Source organism: Zosterops lateralis (genome assembly GCF_965231275.1).
Source record: "Zosterops lateralis genome assembly, chromosome: 3".
In the NCBI taxonomy this organism is placed as follows: Eukaryota; Metazoa; Chordata; class Aves; order Passeriformes; family Zosteropidae; genus Zosterops; species Zosterops lateralis.
In genome coordinates, this window is record NC_139764.1 from 50,175,600 (window position 1) to 50,196,151 (window position 20,552).

At 42.0% G+C, this 20,552-nt stretch overlaps 1 protein-coding gene across 4 annotated transcripts in view; it reads right to left on the reverse strand.

The window, feature by feature from the left end:
- Positions 1-20,167, reverse strand: part of NHSL1 (NHS like 1) — a gene marked incomplete at its 5' end in the record, with an annotated part of 177,927 nt that extends 157,760 nt beyond the window's left edge. For 3 of the 4 annotated variants that reach the window (XM_083856989.1, XM_083856988.1, XM_083856987.1), the window contains one exon: positions 19,811-20,153. In XM_083856989.1, the coding sequence (XP_083713115.1) occupies positions 19,811-20,153 (343 nt within the window). Of the gene's footprint in view, positions 1-19,810 lie in introns of all 4 variants that reach the window. The other variant, XM_083856993.1, reaches the window with a different exon arrangement.
- Positions 20,168-20,552: the final 385 nt, after the last annotated feature.

Sequence of the window (20,552 nt, forward strand, 5' to 3'; positions counted from 1 at the left end):
ATCCTTACCACAACATTATTAACCATATAGCACACATCTTGCGAAAAGCCAACTTTATATAAAATATATATAACTTTATATAATAATATATATAACAGCATGGGAAGGAGGTTAATAAAACTCAACCTGCAATTTCTGAATTACTGTTGAGAGAAAAATAACGGTTTACAATGTTTTCTCTTGGGGAAGGCAGGGCTTAGGAGAGAATGCAGCATGTTTTGTTTTAAGGAGTGTGAAGAAAGATTTAAAAAAAAAAACAGAAAAACAACACTCTAAAAAGAAACCCAAAAACTATCACCAGTATACCTCTGATACCAAAGACAATAATTTACTACTTAATGGTATTTAACTCAAAAAACTCTATTTTAGATTAATACATATATAAACAGATAGCAATTTTTTTTCCTCTAAACAACAAAATACCAACCCACAAGCTAACCAAAAATCCTGAAAAAACATACCATTAACTGCTCTACATAGTTAAAAATAGTTCAGGACAATTTACTCAAAACCATTTACTAAAGAAAATATGCAGCCTTATACTTAAACACTTCAATATTTATTATATCCTCTGGGAGTGGTTATAGAGAGCTGAACTACATACCAGCTTACAGCAAAATAACTAAATCTGTTTTCATTTCACACTTTGTGCTAATTTTCAGGAAATCTGCATGTGCACATTTATTTTGGAATCAGATACTTTTTCAAAATGTTGCCACTGGCATTGAAGAGGTGGAAAGAGGCACTGCCAACACCAAGTGGTTATAAAGTAATGGAGGGCTAGCCAGCAAAGTACCACAGCAGACTCCTGTTGGATGTCACTGTCTTGCATACCACCAAAACCAAGGGCTGCTCCAGCTCTTAATTACGGGCAGTATTTGACCATGCTTGGTCAAATCACTCCCCCCATTTGCTCATCACAAGTTGCAAGATGCTCCATGCATGTCCCATCCTGCCTCCGTGCCAGCCAGTGATTTTGTCCATCTTTCTGTGGAGTTATGGGAGCACCTACTTGGGATCATTGCTGCTTTTATTTCTCATTGTTGTTATATGCATACCAATACGGAAGAATGCAAAGCCGATGACTTTTTAAATGAATGCACGTGTGGACTAACATCTCTTTCCTCAACATTAAAAAAACCCCATGTGTGATTTTCAGAGTTTCATAAACTCTGGCTCCATATAGCATTTGCTTTCTTGAAATCCAAAACCGTTTTAATGTCCTGACTTACAGCTGGAGGCTGGTGGAACTACTGCTGCTTCATCTCTTCAAGGATGGTGTTTTCCCCTTGCTTCTCAGTACTCCCCTGCATATCTGATCATCCGGTTTGGATATGGACCAGCTGTGGACCAAGCAAAATACTAGAGCAGGAATCTACTGGTCACCAGCTGAACCATTTGAAAAGATCAGTCTCCTCCTACAACAGAAAAGCAGTGCTGCCCTGCATGGTGGACCACAGATGTGGGCATCCCTACAGAAACTGCACCAAACACACAAATGCTGCATTACATTCTTACATTAGCAAAACTTCTCTTCATTTTTAATAATTATTAAAGTCCCATTGCTACATCACCGTAGTAATCTCAAGGTCTGTGCTACAGCCCTCTAAGGAAAACCAAACACCAGGAAATCAATCAGCTATGCTTAACACTGGTCACATTAGTCAGCTCAACACAAACAGATTAGGGCTGATTTTATTTATGTTTGCTCCAACACCAAAATCCTCCCAAAGCAGCCAAGAAGAAACCAATCTGTAACCAAAGTGAGAGTGGTCACACCAGTAGCCTGCTGGATAAACCTGGACTGCCACCTCTTGAGGGGGCTGCTGTAAGCTGTCATCACAGAGCTGCCACTGACACAGCATGGATGGGTTCAAATATCTCATGCCACAGACGGGCACAGGAAAGTCAGACCTGAAAGCCACTGCTGCCATGTTCACAGGTCCAAAAACACAGTTGGCATGATGCCACCCAAAAAGTTCACTGAGAAGTGCTAGACAAAGCCCAGCATCATGAAACACGACTGTGGTGGTGCGCATCATAGGGGAAAAGGAGAGCACGTCAGCAGCCTCCTCGCTGAAGCCTCGTTCTGAGGCAGCAGTGAGTTTGAGCTACACATGCAAGATAAGCACAGGCTGTCTGCCTATCTGGATTGGAGATCTCACACTTTCATGTGTTCAAGTATGCTTTACTTTACCACAATAAATATTTCATGATATTTCCTTTACACCTAAGGAGAGAAACTGTTTCCCCCGTCTCCTGCATGCCCGGGACTCCCATGACAACACTGATCTCAGCACCCCAGCATAAGAGGTGTCCCTGTCCTGCCTCCAATCTCCTCAAAAAGGCTATGCCCTGGCAAAGAAAACTCATGATCTTCAAGTATTAGTACAGGTATTGTGAACCCTGAAATTCAATTTTATATATATATATATATATATATATATATATATATACACACATACACAGAAAACTTCTACGTGTTCAGCTCAGTGTTTGTCCATTTCCCATTTTTGAGTTGCCAGTAAAAACCACTCTGAGAAATTTAGGACTTCATGTAAAGAAAAAAGAAATTGTTAATAACTTTGCTGCCAAAAGAAACATCTTTATTGAGGTACTCAGAAATAGAACCCTATCATACCATCTGAAGTGTATTATAGCAGATTTTCACAGGCAGCAGTTGGAATTAAGTACATACCTTTCCATTTGGTATTTTTCACTTTGCAGCCTTAATCTAATTTCTTTGAAGACACTCAACTATTGTTCTGGCAGAAGCATAAGGAATAATTTATAGCAAAGCCTCAAAATTATAAGGCAGCAGGAGTTAAACACAAGGCCTTAAAAATTCTAGAACCTATCTCAGAAGCTATGTAAAATATTTTTCCCATTAGCACTTTTCACATCTAAAATTTCAAAAGCCACTGCAGGCATTTACATCTACCATTCACAGACTTTTTATTGGGAATCCTTCTGAGATTCATATTACATAACTCAGCTGGGATAAATATTTGAGAGCAATTAATCACTAGGGATTTCACATACACATCTTCAGTGAAATTTACTTAACTGAAGTAAAAAAAAAAAAAACATTTGAGCCTTTCCACAGAGTTCCTCAGATGTACCTCAAAGTAATTTTTGTATGTACGTCACCATCCTTTACCAATTTATGTGGTCAATCTATTCTTTGACTTGTTTGCAAGAGCAGGGATTTTTGAGGAAGGCTTTTCAGGAGTGTTAAAGCCAAACAAAAGATTCCAGCCCAGGCATTCACCAGCAGAGTAACAAGAAGGCAAGCTGGATTTGAGGGAGTAAACATGTCTGTGGGCACACACACAGCCATGGAGATAATCAGGAAATCCAAGACATCTTTGGGCCGCTGAATTACTGATCATTAGAGAAGGGACTTTTTTGGTGATTTCCTACAGCACCAAAATAATAGAAACGCTAATTTCATACAATGCTGGAGTAAAAATCAATGCCTTGTATTTAATGTAATTATTTTCCTTTATCCACTAAAGTCATCTTAATCATCACAATCATCCCATGTCTGCAAAATACCAGGCACTCCTACTCCCTTCCTCCTCAGATCTGGTGGATAGATTTGGCCACCAGTGCCCTATGCATCAAAGCCAAACAGATCAAAGTACAGTTCAACAGAAAGCAAGCCAATTCCAGCCAGATCTTGTGCAACCTATGAACAGGAAGGCAGCTTAATCCTTTGGGATCTCCTATTTCACCAGCATTGAAATGCAGGCTCTGATATTAGTTTGTATGGACGTGGCAGTAGACTTTGGAGGTTTCTTTGTTAAACTGTAAAATGGGAATTCTGCCATCCTCAAAGCCGTTTTGAAAATTATGAGTAAGAACATCTTCATCTATAGCTATGGCCACATCACAACAGCCCCATCTATGCTGTGGCTCACTTTGAAGCATCAGCCATCAGGAAGGGATGTTGCTTTTCCATTTGAGGAAGGTGGTGGTATCTTCATACAGAGGTTTCTCATTTCTTTGTGCATCAGCTCCTTATTCTGCACCCACAAATTCAGTACTTCCAGTTTCCAAAATCAAGATCTGTCTCTACAAGACTTGCAGAGGAAGATGTCTCATCTTCAAGCAAGCCTCAATCATCCTAAAGGAGATCTTGCAAGGTTACAGTACAAGACTGCTGTAATTATTAGAAGTCTCATAGGGATGCTGGCAACCATGAGCACTCTCAGCATCTGTAGTGCCCATAGGATTTAATCCACAGCATTTTAACATCTGTTGATTTTTCACATTCATTCTGGTTTTTCCCTAACATCCCCTCTAGCAAAATAAGTGACACACCCCTCCTTTTCTATGTTTATTTTTCTTTCAGAAACAAACCAACCCCCCCACTGGCAACACTAGGACAACACACATGAGAGTCTAACTTGATTTCAAGATGACTGCAGAAGACAGAACTTCATTAGTTCAATGGGACTGATGCCTGCCTCATGCTAATTTTGTTTTGTTTCAGTCCGTCCCTTTCCATTTGTGCCATCTGTTCTTGTAACCAATTTACCTTTTCCATCCACAGCAAAACAGATTAATTAATTAAACACAAAGAAGGCAGCCAGATGAGCTTTAAAGGTCCCTTCCAACAGAGACAAGTTTGTGATATGACAGCACAGGTAGCCACGTTGCCCCATGTTCTGATCTCGGGGCCCCCCAGGCCGCTGGCTGGGAGCCACTGTGCCAGCCCAACACGGCTACAGCTCCACAGGAGTCCTGCTCTTACACCACACTCAGTGCTGAATATTAATGGAGCTTGATTAAAAACACAAGGGCAATCCCTACTTAGGGGGAACTCTGTTTTCACATTTCAGGATTGCAAAATATGGTCTCCAGAATGTGGTTGCTACCTCCACTGCTGCTAATTCCCTCTCCTCCCAAAACAGCCTCTCCCTGTTTTTATAGCATTTCAGTGAAGAAGAAGAAGCTCTGCAAATTTGACAAAAACAAACCTGTGATAGCTAGAGGTACTGAAATAAATGGAAAGCTGGAGGGGGATAGGACTCAAAAAGGGGTTTTTTAATTTAAAAAGTAATTTTTAAAAAATGTACCACAATGCACACAAAGCAAGCATTTTGCAGAGAGAAGACAAAGGCATACAAGAGCATTTCCTCTACAATAGATAGGCAAGATGTTTATCTAAAAAATTACTTCATTAGGAGACACTGGGGGACATCCTCCCACTGAAACGAAAAAATAGAAAAAAACCCCAAAACTTACCTATAGACTTTTGACTTCTCTCTCTCTCCTACATTTTCACTATTATAAACAGACTCCCAAAGTGCCAGCCTCAGCATTTTTATCTCTTGAAGCAGCAGACTCTTGCCTATGAAGGCAGAGCTTCGGTGTAAGGATGGACTGAGCTCTGAGGATGTGAGCATGGGGGAGGGAAGCTTCAATATTACAACCCATCCATCAACCACTTCTATAAAGCTCTTTTGTTCCAAGTTCATACTTAGCAACTCAAGGTCAAAACTGATGTTGGAAAATGCAAATTGTAAGTCAATCCAGACTTTCACCCCATGTGTCTTCTTGACCTTAAATGCAAACAAGAAACAGGCAAAAAGAAGTTTCAGCTACACGATCTATTTATACAAAAATGCGTATTGAGGAATACTAACAAATTAAAATTTACTGGGGGTTAATCTACATTACTACTGGTACAGATTAGAAAAATAAAACCAGAATATATGCATTTAAGACAAAAGGCCCTTACTTTTTTGTCTTTCTTATACTTTGGGCAAAGTCAATTTCACCTGGTAGGGGCTTTTCTGTTTATTTTTCATTATTGTTTGTTGGGATTTGATTTTTAGTTTTGAGTTGCCCTTTTTTTTTTTTTTTTTTTTTGAGAGAGAGACACACACAAGGTTTGATTGAAAGCACCACAGGGAAAACCAACTGGAAACCCCCAACCTTTTCCTCTCTGGTACAAAACAAAGGAACACATCTCTATTAGCCTTTGTCTTTAAGAAGTCCTGGGTCAGATGTTGGCAGCCTTCACAAAGAAGAAAAATAGTAGGTATTACCAATAAAAAGCAAGGATTTCATTGCAGCCAAGAAAACAGGATGTATTCCACAGGCTATAACTATTCTCCTTAGAAACACAATACAGAGAGAAAAAAATAATCATTCATTACACTCAAATACTTAAGAGCAAACTTTTCAGTGAACCCCGTTTTTGCAGGATTCCATGGCAGAAAGCAACAGAGGTGCCAAATACCTGAGATTACAAGCTTATCCAGTGGATATTTCCCAGAGGTGCTGTAACAAAAATCAGTTTACATGGACGACAGAAAGACAGTGTAAGACAAGAGAACTCTGACACAGAACTCTGATCTAGTATTTAAAATCTCTTAATTTTAGATGATCTGGCAGTCTTTAGAATTGTCATCACAAAACTTCTTGGAGTTTTATTTTAAGAGCTTACATATAACATCTTTCATATGGGAAAAGTCCTGCCAAGAGCTTTAAATATAGCTGTATTGAATGCCAGTTTGGCTTCCTCCATGTGAATTTGGACAATTTTAACAAGAGTTTATGAACTTGCATTGGGGGAAAAAAAATGTATAATGATAGTTTTCCATCCATGCATCTAAGTTATAACTTATGTAAAATACTAGATAATTCTGCAGTCTAGCAAAAACATTTTAAAACAAAACTATTTCTCTCCAATTGCTTTGATTTGGCCCTTAAATCACAACTTTCTTCTAAAGCACCATCACACTTACACAGTCCTGGCAATTAAGTCAGCCTAGAGGGTTGCTTACTTCGGAGAAGGATAGGAAAATCTGTTTAATTAGCAGCAACTCAGGCTACTGAGGAACTGCTTTATTTGATCAACTGCTGCTGTGGATGATCAAAAAGGTGTTTCCTGTAATTCTCATTGGAGTTCGCTTACTTGCCCTAAGCAAGATGAAGAACAGAACTATATGGTATGTTTTCCATCCTCCTTAATAAAGCTCCCATCAACAAGCAAAAAATAGGGTACTGTAGTAATGTAACCTAGATCCTAGACAGTTTCCAAAAACCCAGCCAAGGATCTTTGTCAGAATTTCAAAGACAAGCCGCTGCTGAAATTCTTAAGCATGCGGAAGGGTTGTTCAGGACTCCTCCTGCAAACAGTGAATGCTTTTCACTCCTTAAGAAATTATTGCCAACAGGATCTGTAAGGTGGGACACTGAAAATGGTTTCTCTTTTCTCTACAGGAGAGAGTTTCCATCTTTCTGAGATCAAGTTTATTACCTTGCCTTTCAACAGAAACAACAGGTATTTTTATGGAGAGTATTAAATTGCTTCCCAAGAAGCACTGCAAGGTTGGAAGTCCTCAAGTAAATAATTATAAGTAAAAATAAAAAATATTATTTTTAATTTTTAGAATGCGATTTTTGGCTCCCAGCTCTATAACTTGATTAACTAACACCTTCCCTTGCCCATCCTTTTTCAAATAAATGTGCTAAGACAAAGTCACAGTTTAGGAATGGTATTTTTCAGTTTAGCAGTCCTGCTAAAACCATACCACTACTTTTTCCCTCCTCACTCCAACTGGAGGCACAGGTAGAGATAAGAACAATTTACTGGAAACAGCAATGAGATAAGAAAACTAACAGCAGCAATATTAATAGCAAAAGGTATAAGACAAAGAACTATTTACACAGAAAGCCCATGGCAATAAGCAAACACCAGACAGCTTCCCTTGCCACCTTTTCTTAACTGGGGGAACCCCTTCTCCCCAGGAGAAAGAGAGTAAGAGCGAGTTCCTTTCCCCCCATCTGCAGCAATGCCCGAGGTGGTACAGAACAAATCTGGGTCCTGGCCACATACCCTCCCATCTAAAAATTGCCCTGTCCTGGCCAAAACCAGGACAGACATTCACCAAGGGCCAGAGTACCCCAGCTCTCTCGATGATCAAGTTGTTCATCTTGGGTCCCACTAGTACCTCTCCTGGACAGCCTTCCAGTAGAGAGAGTATATTTGTGTTCATGGTTACAACACTTTGACAAGAGGGAAAGAGAACAAACTGTAATGCATGAAACTCCATTTAAGCATATGGAAAAAGTTTTACTATGAGGGTTGTGATTGCTCCATCCTTGGAGATATTCAAAACCCAAATGCACACAGCCCTCAATACCTGGCTCCCACTCAGCCTGTCCTGAGTAGGGGGTTGAAATAGGTGGCCACAGCCAGAAGGGACCAATAATTCAATGTCCAGAGGGAGAGCAGTGACAAGAAGAGCTCCTCAGGAGTCCATACTGGGACCAGTTCTGTTTAATGCCATCAGTGACATAGATGAAGGGATCAAGGGCAACCCTCAGCAACTTTGCAGACGACATCAAGCAGAGTGGTGTGGTTGACATGCCTTAGGGGCGGGATGCCATCCAGAGGGATCTGGATAAGATCAGTACTTGGGCCCATGGGAACACTATAGGTTTACCCATTTGTTGCAACACTTTCCAGACAGGAACTTTGGGGACTACTCAAGCAGCCTCAAGAACTTTTCCTTGAGAAGTTTCATTCTATTCAAACTCACTGTCTCAGCTTCAACAACAGCCACCAAGGTAGGGGGAGAAAGGTAATGCAGCATGTGGCACACAGTTAAAGTATCTCAACACCCTGTAAGTGGAGGCTGTGCTCTTGTGCTAAGCATGACCATGCAGAACTTTCAGGCTGACAATGAGAAAGACTCTGCTCACTTCAGTGTTCACATACAGAGTTCACACCCACTTGCTGTTTGGTGCTATCTGCCTTTTGTCAGTCACTCATTTTTCCAATTGGGTGTTTCTGTTAAAAGCTGAGATATTCTGGGGTTCTCTCTAATAAATTCAAAGTTCCACTAGAGATATACTCCTGCTTTCATTTGTCTTTGGGATTAACTTATTCATATTTTCATAAGCCTCTAATAATAATCTAAATTAGAAATACCATATGTGCACAGACATAACTAGTGATAAAACCAGTGGAGCACAAACATGCCAAGCTGACAGGAGCTCAAATGAAGACAAGCTTTTGTCTATCATGACCTAATTCATTTTTCTACCAGTTGCACTACACAATGCATTTAAATCATTTAAATATTTGATGCGTTAACCTGCAGCACATTATCTCCATGTACAATGCTAAATTGCCCACTCTTCATCCTACCTTTTACAAGCTGCAGCTATTGCCAGACTGCAGCAAGTTTCACAAATTGTCAGCAAGGTTACTAACAGTAAAAAAATGTTTTGTAAAGAAAAAGCTACTGTATTTCATGTGTTGGGAAAAGGGGTGGGAGAGGAAAGCATGCTCAGTTAGAGCAACAGGGTCAAAACAACACGTCTTGAAGAGCACTCCCCTCCCATGTTACATACCACACTCTTCAGAGGGGACATCACCAACTACAGAATTCAAGCCAAACTCAGCAATGAGTGGGAGCAGGCAAGATAATAAGCACTGCAGATGGTTTTAGTCTTCATTACCATTCAGTAGACACAATGTCTCTGTAACAGATATGGACAAACAGAGGCTTTTGTAACACGACAAACTAAAAAGCACCAAAAGCTCAGTGTTTTTGTGGTATTCTTCACCTCAGGCAAATACTCTGTGGATTTCTAATTACCTGCTCTTCCTTTAGACCTCAAAAAAGCCCATAACTGTTGTGAAACTTTGGGTTCTTCAAAACAGACCTTTTTAAGCCACACTTAACTAAATTACCATCTTCTGGATTCATTCCTATGTGTTATGACTAGACTCTCAGGGCAAAAAGCCTTCTAACTCTCACTTAAATCTGCATTGTGGCTGTGCTGTGTAAGTGCTTCCTAATGTTTTAAGGAAATTTGTTATCGCAAACAGGCCCACACTGCAGTTTAACCTTCCTTCAGGATAAGCAAGCACAGCCTCCCTCCTCTCCACCCAGATCTGGAGAAGGGCAGCCTTGTCCTACCACTGACCATCAAGACAAGGCAGGGCAAGAGAACTGACTCACACTCGCCTCGTTTTCTCCAGCTTTCCTCTCTTTCCTGAAGGTAAAGATCATGATTATAGATTACAATTCTATGTATTTAGTAATTATTATATAATTATAACTGCAACGGTAATTTCAAAATCAACTGCAATAATGTATTTACATTGAAACCACCCTTGTTATGATCATGCTTGCCTCCCCAGGAGGAGGCAAACCCCTTGTGATGCCACTTGGGATATTTCAGAGGCACAGAGACAGCCACTTGGGCTCATGTTGCACAACCAGGGCTGAGCCCAACTGCAGCACCGCAGGGTCAGGCCTCCCCCTCCATGGGACTGCTCCCTGCAGGGCTCTGGCTGCCCCAGCCTGCCCAACAGGACTGCACACGCTCCCCACTGCCAGGGTGGCAGCCAGAGATAGCAGGAAGGGTGTTGGCCCACGGAGATCAGTTGCCATACCAGTTTCCCATATCTGGGCTTCCAACAAGGTCGCAAATGCAACTGGTACAAAACCTTTCAGTTCTAACCCCATCATCACCCTTCTGTTTCCTACCATAGCCATTCCCTGTGGCACGCATTCAGCCATGCAGAATGAGTTTATGGTAAGTATATTTATACCTCAAAATACTTGCTCTTCTATCACATATACATTATTAAAATAAGGTTATCAGGAAGAACCACACAGTGACTACCTACCTTTATTTTAATAGAATAAGGAAATAGCTCAATGAGCAACTTTTAGAAAACTGCATCTAAACTAACACACTAAGATATACTTATGACTACTACTGTATTTTCATTCTTTCTTCCTCATAACAAATCTAGAACAAACTTATTTCTCATATTTAAAAATCCTAAAGTTCACATAAGAACTTTCCCTGTTTCCAACACTACAAATCAAATTAGTATAAAGGAGGCTATAACCATGTACACAATTGTACATGTACACATGAACATATATCTTCAATCTTTCAGGGTGGTCATTTTCAGAAATTCTTGGGTTCTTGGATTTCTGCAAAGAAATATTTTTCACTGTCTAGGACATATCTTAGAGGAAGGAAAAATAATTCAGAATTTGAGCAGAAAGGATTTTATTTGCATCATGTCCAGAATAATGGGTGATGGATTTTGCTGTGTTATCAATCAAGCTTTGCTTGTGCTGTCTATTTTTCTTCTAAATTGAAGATCAAATACCATAGCTAATGAAAACTTTTCTTCCCATTTCCTGGTAGTAGTTTTTCTCCTTCACAATGCTTTAAGCATCTCTAAGGACAATGTGGCTAACAACATTTTCATATTTTCTTTTTAACTTTTAATGATACTGCATTAGCCAAGCATCACTTGGTTTCTCAGTCGTTCCAAGCAGATTCAGTTACTCACCACGAACTAGATACTGAACAGGAAGGGAAAGCCAACACCACTTGCTTGGGAGCTCTTCCCTTCCATACAGCAGGAACAAAAGGTGCCACTAGAGATAACCCACAAATCACTCATCTTGGGTCCTGCTGAGCTTCCTGTAAGCAAAGTCCATCAGCTGCCAAAAGCTAAAACTTGCTAAAGTAGAAAACAAAAGACAGATACTCATTTGCAAGGAGAAAGACTGGGCTTGCTTTCTTACTCAAACCCAAGATTTTAAGAAACTACGAATGTAACAGCCAGACACAAAAAATATATATAAGACAGTGAGTGGCAATATTTATCCCACCACTTAAAAGCTGATGAGAGCTCTTCTGTAGCCAGCATTCTGACACTAAAAAAAAAAAAATAAAATTGGGAGGACCAAGAAGATAGAAGAGCATTCAAGTACAACACATTACCATTTAAAACATTCTGTAGAAGTGTCTTGTTTTCATTTTCCAATTGGTTGCTCAACCACAAAAAAAAAGAAAAATCCCACCATTGTCACTATTACTCAATATGCTTGAAATCGCTATCATTTTTTCATTATAATTAACATTTGGATTTAGTGCTAGTAGAAAAAACTCAGTGGCTCAGTTCTTCAGATAGCATCCGTAGTTCCAATGTACTTCAGGAGGCAGCTGTTCTAATCCTAATCTCTGTAAAGTAGGAGCTAAGTTAATTAAAAATCATAATCTTAGATTAATCAAAATTTGGTTAGCTAGGCTACCGCCTGATTACAGTAAAAGGGATGTCCAATCAACTAACTTAACAGATCTACTTGTTATCAGGATGTCAAATTTCAAATTAAGAACTGCTACTCACATTAGGGAAATTAAACTTACTGAAACATTAAAACGTCCTCCAAGTTTGAAAGTTACAAAAACTCAGCCACAGACACACATTAAAGTCAGTTCCTTTGAAGGTTTTTTAATGTCAAGTAATCCCCTGACAGTCTCACTTCAATCACTGTAATGGTGTAAATGGTTTTTTGCTTGCTTTATACTCCTATAGCAGAGCAATGGTCATGTTTGGAAGTGAAGCAATAAAAATGAAGAAAGGAGCATATTCAGTTATTATGGTGCTGTCCACTGTGCCACAACCCCAGGCAGGAAGGCCTTACACTGGGGCTATGAAATAGGGGGGTGAGAGGGGCTGTCAGGAGAAAGCCAGAAGCTCCATCAAATTCCACCCTTTCCCGTCTCTGCCTCCCATCTCCTCACCTCCTTCCACACTAACCCAACCGACTATCAGGCCTGCAGAGGGTGTTGAATTTGTGGAAGGCAAAATGCTGAGTTTTAACAAGTGAAACGGGTGGTGAGGTGCAGAGCACACACTGAAACTCTCACACCTCAGAACAGGGAGAGGCAGCTCAGAGCACACCTGGGGTGAGTGAGGAGTCTAAACTACTAAAGAAAATGAGGAGGAGAAAATAAGAGCAAGGAAATAAAAAAATTAATCAGGTCTTAACCTAAAAACTGTGTAGTCCAGTGGCTCCAACAGGGTAACTACCCAGAAGAGTGACAGCAAAGTAATTACTTGGTTCTGTCACTCTCTGCAGGAGTTAACTACCCTGCCTCCAGATTGCATAGTGCCCTAAGCTCAATCACATTCATTGGATCTTAAACATTTATATTCTAACTACTCCTAGTTCTTAAAGGGCAATGAAATCTCATATGCACAAAGCTGATTAAAGGACAAGAGGCCAATAAATAAATAAATAAAAACAACCTAACTTAAACCACTATAATTTACAAATGACAAAGAGAAAAAACCCATGACAGCCTGAAGCCAGAAGCAGCCCTGCCCAACTAAAATATGGTAGGATATAAGTACAAACAACTTGCAAAGTCCACCCACATTAATCTGTGCTAAACCCACAGGTAGCAAAATATTTTCTTCTAGTCTCTTAAGTGGCATGACATCCAGGCTTTCTGGAGACTGCCATCCAACCAGCAGGTTTCCTATCCAACCTACAGCCAAGAACAACATTTAATTAGCATGTTTAATTGATCTTGTTAACTGTTAGGGTGGACAGCTTTGATCTCGCCTGCTGATAGCTAGTTTAGGACTACAAAAGAAACTGGGGCTTTGCATAATTGCCAAGCTTTCAATGTGTGTCTTTTAATTCCTCCTATTTCCCAATCCCCCTTTCTGTTTCTGCTGCACTAGTGCTCTGGATATCCTGTTATCACAGGAAGCAAAGAATATGCCATCATTTATTTTATCCTTTATTTGAGCATGCAGGGGAAAAAAAAGGAAGATGAGGAAGGGGAAATTGCTGCTCCTTCACCCAGAAACACAGGAAAAGGCCAGGAATTACCACAGTGAATCTGGCCTGGGGAACGTTAAATGAAGTACTTCATGGCTGAGGGCAGCCAGCACCAAACACTTCAGTGGAAGATGCAGGAAACACTAAGCATGTGTGGGATAAGCTGCTCCCAAGCCCCCTTGAAAGCCCGATCCCACTTTCTGTTGTTTAGAGGCTGGTTTAAATTCCAGGACAGAGGGTTTAAGGAATTTCAGTGGCTTTCCACTGTGATGTTTTACGTTTGTTAATAGGCTCATCCAAAAAATTATTCTTCTGCAGGAGATTCATATTAGCCTAGAGAGAAGCCCACAAGACCAAGATTACTAGCTTGCACTCAACCAATATGCGACTGTGCCAATATTAACAGGAAGAGAAACTTCTAAGGGCATTTTAGTGCATCCTAAAATATCTAGCAACCTTCAAAATAGATCCTAATTGAAAACAACTAAATACAAGTATGTTTAATTCATTAACTACCTCTCCTAAACACTGTTTTCCTGAATGATCAAGCCAATCATAAGTTCTACGGAAATAAACGTTCATAGGTGGTGTATAATAGGTTCCGAGCACTGTACAAAGCAGCTCTACATTTCAGCCAAAGAGTGTCAACTGTTTTCAGAACAGCAAGCCAAGCCCTCATCAAACTGAATTCAGCTGGAGCTTTGCCACTCAGCAGGACAACTACTTGGCCCACCATCCCCATGGGAAATCTTTTTCCAACTCAGACTTTCTTCCTGCTTATTTCAAATGAAATCTCCTTTGGATCAGGTTGAATTTCCACAGATAATTAGTCTTGCACTAGCTAAATAAAACAAGAGTTATATTGCTTCTGAGCAGCAAACTGAATAATTACAACGGGGTTAAAGAGAAAATTTCTTTTTTTCTTTCCCAAGGGGAACTTAGGAATTAACTGTTTAACATGGTTGAACATTGCTGTTGAATCTTCATATTGCACAGCAACAGAGAGAAGTACCACAGTGCAGTCACCTCAAGCATCTGTAATCATGGATGAACTACAGCTCCCAAAGAGTGCTAGAACAGAGTTCTTCACCTAAAAACCTCTTTTCTCACCAAAGCTTTCTCATGAGTACACTGTGGTTTTGGTGGTTAGTTTGGGGATTTTGGTTGTGGTGTGTTTTGTTTTCTTTTGTGGGGGTGTGTGTTGACTTTTTTTTTTATCATCCCTAAACATTTTGCTAAAGAAGGTTTCTTCTTGTTGCTGCAAGATGATGAATATCTTGTATTCTCTGTCCTTACACCAGAAACTATAGAAAGCCAGCCAGCCCCTTCATCTCCTGCCTACTGCTGATACTGTCTCAAATAAAGCTCACTTTTGGTGGCTTGGGATGGAGGAGGGGTTTCCCTAGGAATAAGCTGAATAAAGCTTCCTGTTCAGCTAAAGCAGGAAATGTGCTCCAGTACTGCCTTGCACACAAAGAGTGGAAAATACTTACTAAACAAAATAGCAGGAGATGAAGTGTAAACTGGATTGTCCTTCCATCATTCAGACAAATGGAAAGCCATACTCCCCACACCCCCAGCTCTCTTGCATTAATGTGCTTAAACTTGGGGAGGGGTGGGGGGAAGGAAAAACATACATATGTATAGACATTGTGCATCAAAATCCAATTATTATGCTGTGCCTTTAAAATCAAACACTGAAGGATTTTAAGCAACACTAATTAGGAGGTAGCATTTCCTCCCTCCCACAGAATCAGTTTCTTCTTGTTAAAATAGGAGGTGCAACTGGCCAAACCCCATCCTGCTAGTGGAAACACTGAACCAGAAGTTGTCATTAGGTTAACCTCCCAGCATCACTCACAAATCATCTCTTCAGAAAGACTTTAAAATAAATAGCAGAGAAGAGGGAAGAGACAGCCTTCCAGTCTGTCAAATCACTGGGATTTACAGAAAAGAACAGCCATAACAGTTTTTGCATAAATAACAGCAGATGGCAGAAGACAAATATTAATGGAAAAAACATCCTTCTTCATGCCCTACAAAAACAATGACTGTTTAAGGCCCCACAGCGTTTCCCAAGAGCTGGCCTTGTAATCCATGCAAGATTTCTCTACAGCCATCATACGCCTTTTGACAAGCTCTGATCAATTCAAAGAGCCACTTGTCCTCACTCACTCTGACGTTTAAGAAGCAAAAGTGATAAAAAACTACATCACCTGATGGTAGGTCACAGCTACAGATGCACACTGCTAGAAAACAAAAAGCTGTTAGGCAAGTCCTGTGGTGTAAAACACATTATGGCAGCTGGATGCTGGAAACATATGACAAAACATCATGCAAAACAGCAACACACATAAGCTTAATGAAAACCTGATGAAAGACTGTTAAGAAAAGTACTGAAACTAATTAATTCTCTAGACGTGGCTATGCAGCTGAACTAAGGTCACAAGTACTACATATTACACTTGAATTTTATAAACCACCTTGAGCCATTTGTGCCTCCCATCACCATGAGTTATAAACCAGTCATCAGCCCATAAGGCCGTGTCTCATCATATTTTGATGTCCCTTCTTGTGGCACAACATCCTGCTCATTATGCAAAGCTCAAATACATGTCAGGAAAGTCTTTTAATAACTGGTCTTAAAAATAGCCTTGTATTGAAATCGAGTCAAGCACAAGTTTCTCAGCTGGGGGGATATAACAAGAAACTTCTCTACCACTCTAAACAAAAAGTTAAAGACAGCTAAACCAAACCAGACAACACAGAGTCATTCTAGTGAGCCCCTGAAAACTCAACCATCACCAAGACTGCATACATCTGAAAGCTACCTTCCGAGTCCTTAAGGAGACATGAAATCAAACTCTCCAAGTATGTGTGGCACACCAGTACAAAACCCTCAGAAAGGAGGCCTCCCTGCTGAAGGGCATGGCAGAATTCCAGAGATGGGGAAGTTTACCCCTAGTAAGGGTTGCAAAGACAGCATCTAATGCACCACAGCACATCCTTAACCAGTTTGCCACATCAGAAAGTTCTCTCAATGTAGAGCAGCAAATGGATGTCCTTGAATTAACAGATCCACTACAGATACTGGGGAGCATGTAACAGAAGAGAAACATCAGAGATCATCTGAGACACATTTACCTATTCATCCTCTAATATGTACATCTAGGAGCATATGGATCCTGCATACACACAAGGACACACTGTACAGACAGAGCAGCAGGCACAGTCAATGACTGCACAGTGACTAACTGAAGACGAAGAGCTTTGTTCTGCCTGCTTTCCCTCCCTCACACCCCTGCCCATGCTCAGTGAGGAGCAAACACTGATGGACCCCTGTTATCAGAAGGTTACTGCATGCAAACTTTACTTTGAAACAAAAGTATGATAGTACAGAAATAAATTAAAAAAAAAAACCACACCAAAATTTCAAAGTGTGTACTTTCCCAAGCACCACGGACACACATAGCATATCTTCTGCCAGCTGCCAGTCTGCAGCTACTTCCCAAAAAGTGGTTGTAACCCAGATTCGAAGTTTTCTAGTCCTCTTCTGGTTCTTTCCATACAACATCATGCTGGGATCTCCAAAGTTTTTCTGGGACCTTCAGCTGCATGAGGAAATTACTGTCTGGACCCCAAAAGAGAACAAAAGCCATTTATTCAAGTAGAAATTACCCGTGATTTTAAAAGCAGGTGTACAATGTCCTATTCCCTCATCCTGAATGCAAGAGCAAATTACTTAAGTCATCTGACACAATGTCATGCTGCACCTGTGTCTGTACTTGTGCTCCACAAAAGGTGCAGTAGTTTACAATATCTGCCTCATAAGAAAAGGTTTATGATTAGTAAAAACCCAGTAAATGGGAAAGCAATTATACAATCCTTGTTGTTCTTACAGTCCTGCACCAGCAAACAGCCTTCTCCGTCAGGCTTCAAAACTGGAAGGAAAAATGCCCTTGCTGTTGTTCCCAAATAAAGACAGCATTATTAAACCATTCTCTCCATCTTCCATATACTTCCTTTCAATGTCAGGAACAGGGTTAAATTTGCAGACAAGCCTGGATGGCTTGTATTACAGAGATGTTCATTACTCTAACTGCATCTGAGCATCCTACCTGATCTCCTTGACCAGACTGCAGTACTCTAGAAAGCCTATGAAGAACTGTCATGGCTTTATGCAAAACCTCATGTCAATACGCTCAGCCTACGCATCAATTCCTAGGGACTGAATAGGTAAATAAAATAACCTTCTTTTACAAACAAAACAAAAACAATACCCCCAAACCTACAAACAAACAATCAAAGAAAATATAGAACTAAATAATCCTTAATTCTCTTAGACTTATATGAATGAGATCTTTGAAAAGTGAATATAGCAGCAGCAGCAATGAGATTTCAAGTAGCAAAACTGAATGAACAGCAGAGATGCCACTTAGCAAAGAATTTAAAACCAAACAGAGAAAGCCAAACATAAGAACTGCATCCAGTTTTGGGCATAACAATGACAACAGCAAAGACCATCACATAACAGGCTTAGCCCAAAGAACCAAGTTATAACAACAACAACAACTTATTAATATATAATTTGTACAAAAGGATGACTAAGGAAGAATACAATCACTAAGAGTCTGACACATAGAATTTCAGAGTTTGCACAGTGCAGCAGTAGCCTTATTTCAGCCTTGCCTATATACATTGCATCAGTGTATGGCAATCGTTAGCGTCCTAGTTAAACTGAGATAAATAAATACTGCTTCCTATCAGGCAATCAATTTAATACACCACTATGCTGCAGGTATCCCCAGTAATAACACACTTGCATTTCAAGTGTGACAGCATCATACCACGCCAAATTAACATAACCATATTGGCAGAAAAGGTTAGACTCGTCTTGGTGAGGAAGAAATGGTCCTTCAGTTTATCATTCAGTTATAAAGCCCCTAAAAAAGTAAAACTTGTTAGCAGAAACTTTAGCCTCATACTTAAAACCCACAAGGTTTGGTATGGATGACTAAGGTGTTCTCCTTCAGAGAAATCACATACTCAAGTATACCATAAGGAATAATTCTGCAATGAAACAGGTAAGTTATCCATACGGGGTTCATACCCTTTAAATCTTATTTCTGAAAAGGCCTTCCTTATCAATTTTGCTCGTAAGCGTGCCACATGGAAAGTGAGTTTTCTACTTCCATTCAAAAGAAAACTGTCTGTGGTCTCTGAGCAACAACCCTACTTAGGCTGGGCTTACACCTTATCCAGCTGCCACAAAAGTTGCAACACTATTCTCTGGGTTCCTGAATGTTTCCAGCACATTGAGAAAGCCGAGCTGATGTTGCAAGCCATCTTCCACATTGTCTGTGGGGAGCTTGGTCACGCATAAACAAAACTTCACGTACCAGATGCAATTATCACTGGATCCTTTCTCCAAAGTCGGACCAAGCCCAGGAGAAAAAAAACAACCACCTTTTCCTATAGCTCTGTGTAAGTGTACAATTAGTCACTTCTAAGGCCAACTTTACAGGCTCTGAAAGAAACCTAAGAACAGCCTCCCCATGCTGCCACTACTTAGGAATCCGAGGCCGGATCTGCATCTTGCTGCCTGGGCTCGCATGAAGTTGAAATCTCAAGTTTGAGATCAGCTCCGTACAAAGAACAGCAGCTCGAGAGAGCCGAGAGACACAAAACCAGCTGCGAAACACATCCAGCTTTCTATTCACTGGGTCTTCCCATGCACATACAAAAGAATTAATCAGGCATGGGGGCTGAACTGTCAGAAGCTCGGCCGATCCCAAGCCGAGCGCAAACCCGGCATAAACACATAAACACATAAACAAACTCCTCCGGGATCACAGCGCTCTCGGCCCACGGTGGTCCCGCTGCCCGCCCTGCGGACACGTTCTCTCCGCTGAGCGCTGGGGAAACACCCGCAGGGGCCAGTCCCGCACGGGCCGGGACATCCAGGGCCGGGGTGTCCCAGGGGGGATGAGCCACAGCCCGCGGGCACCGGCGGGACCGGGGGCGGCCGCCGCCCCAGAGCACGGGACAAGTGAAACGGGGATGCTTAAGTTTCCCTCTTCTCTTTCTGTTTTTAAATAAGTCACAAAGCAGAGTCCAGCCCCAGCACCGTCCCGGAGGAGCCCCCAGCGCCGGGGAAGGGCGGTACTCACGGATTTTGACTTTGCGGTGGTCCAGGCGGGCGAGCAGCTCCTCCAGGGCGCCCAGGCGGCGCTGGAGCCGGGCGTTGCGGTGGCACAGCGAGTCCGCCTCGCTGAGGATCCCGCCGAAGATGTCGCCGGCGCAGCGGGAGAGGTCGGAGAGCTGCATCAGCAGCGACACCAGCGCGTAGGAGCTGACCTGCTCCAGCGTCCCGAAGAGCGGCACCGCGCCGCGCCGGCGCCCGCCGCCCCCCTCGGCCGCCCCGGCGTGCTCCCCCGGCGCCGGGCCATCCCCGCCGGCCTCCTCCAACCTGCACAGCTTCAGCGGCTCCAGGGTCCGCAGGGGGAACGGCATCGCGGCCGGGGACGGGGCGCGGCGGCGGCAGGGCTGGCGGGGAGAGCTAGGCGGCCCCGGCGCCAAAAGTCTTCATCCGCGCAGCGCCGCGGTGACAAAAGTTGAGAGCGGGGAGAGGGAAGCAGAGAGAGAGAACAGCACAACAACAAATGAATCGGGCGGGAGGGAAGGAGGGAGGACGGCCGGGCTAAGCGCTGCGGGGCCGGGGGGGAGCCGCCGCCTGGGCGCAGGGGGAGCCCCGCACGGAGCCCATGTGCGGGAGTGGCCCCCGGAGGCGGGAGCGGCCCGGGAGGAGGGAGGGAATGGGATGGGAGGGGAGGGGAGAGCAGGGGGAGCAGCACCGCCGCACGGCGGGCGCGGTGAGAGCTCGGGCCGGCCGGGAGACAGGAAAGAGCCCGG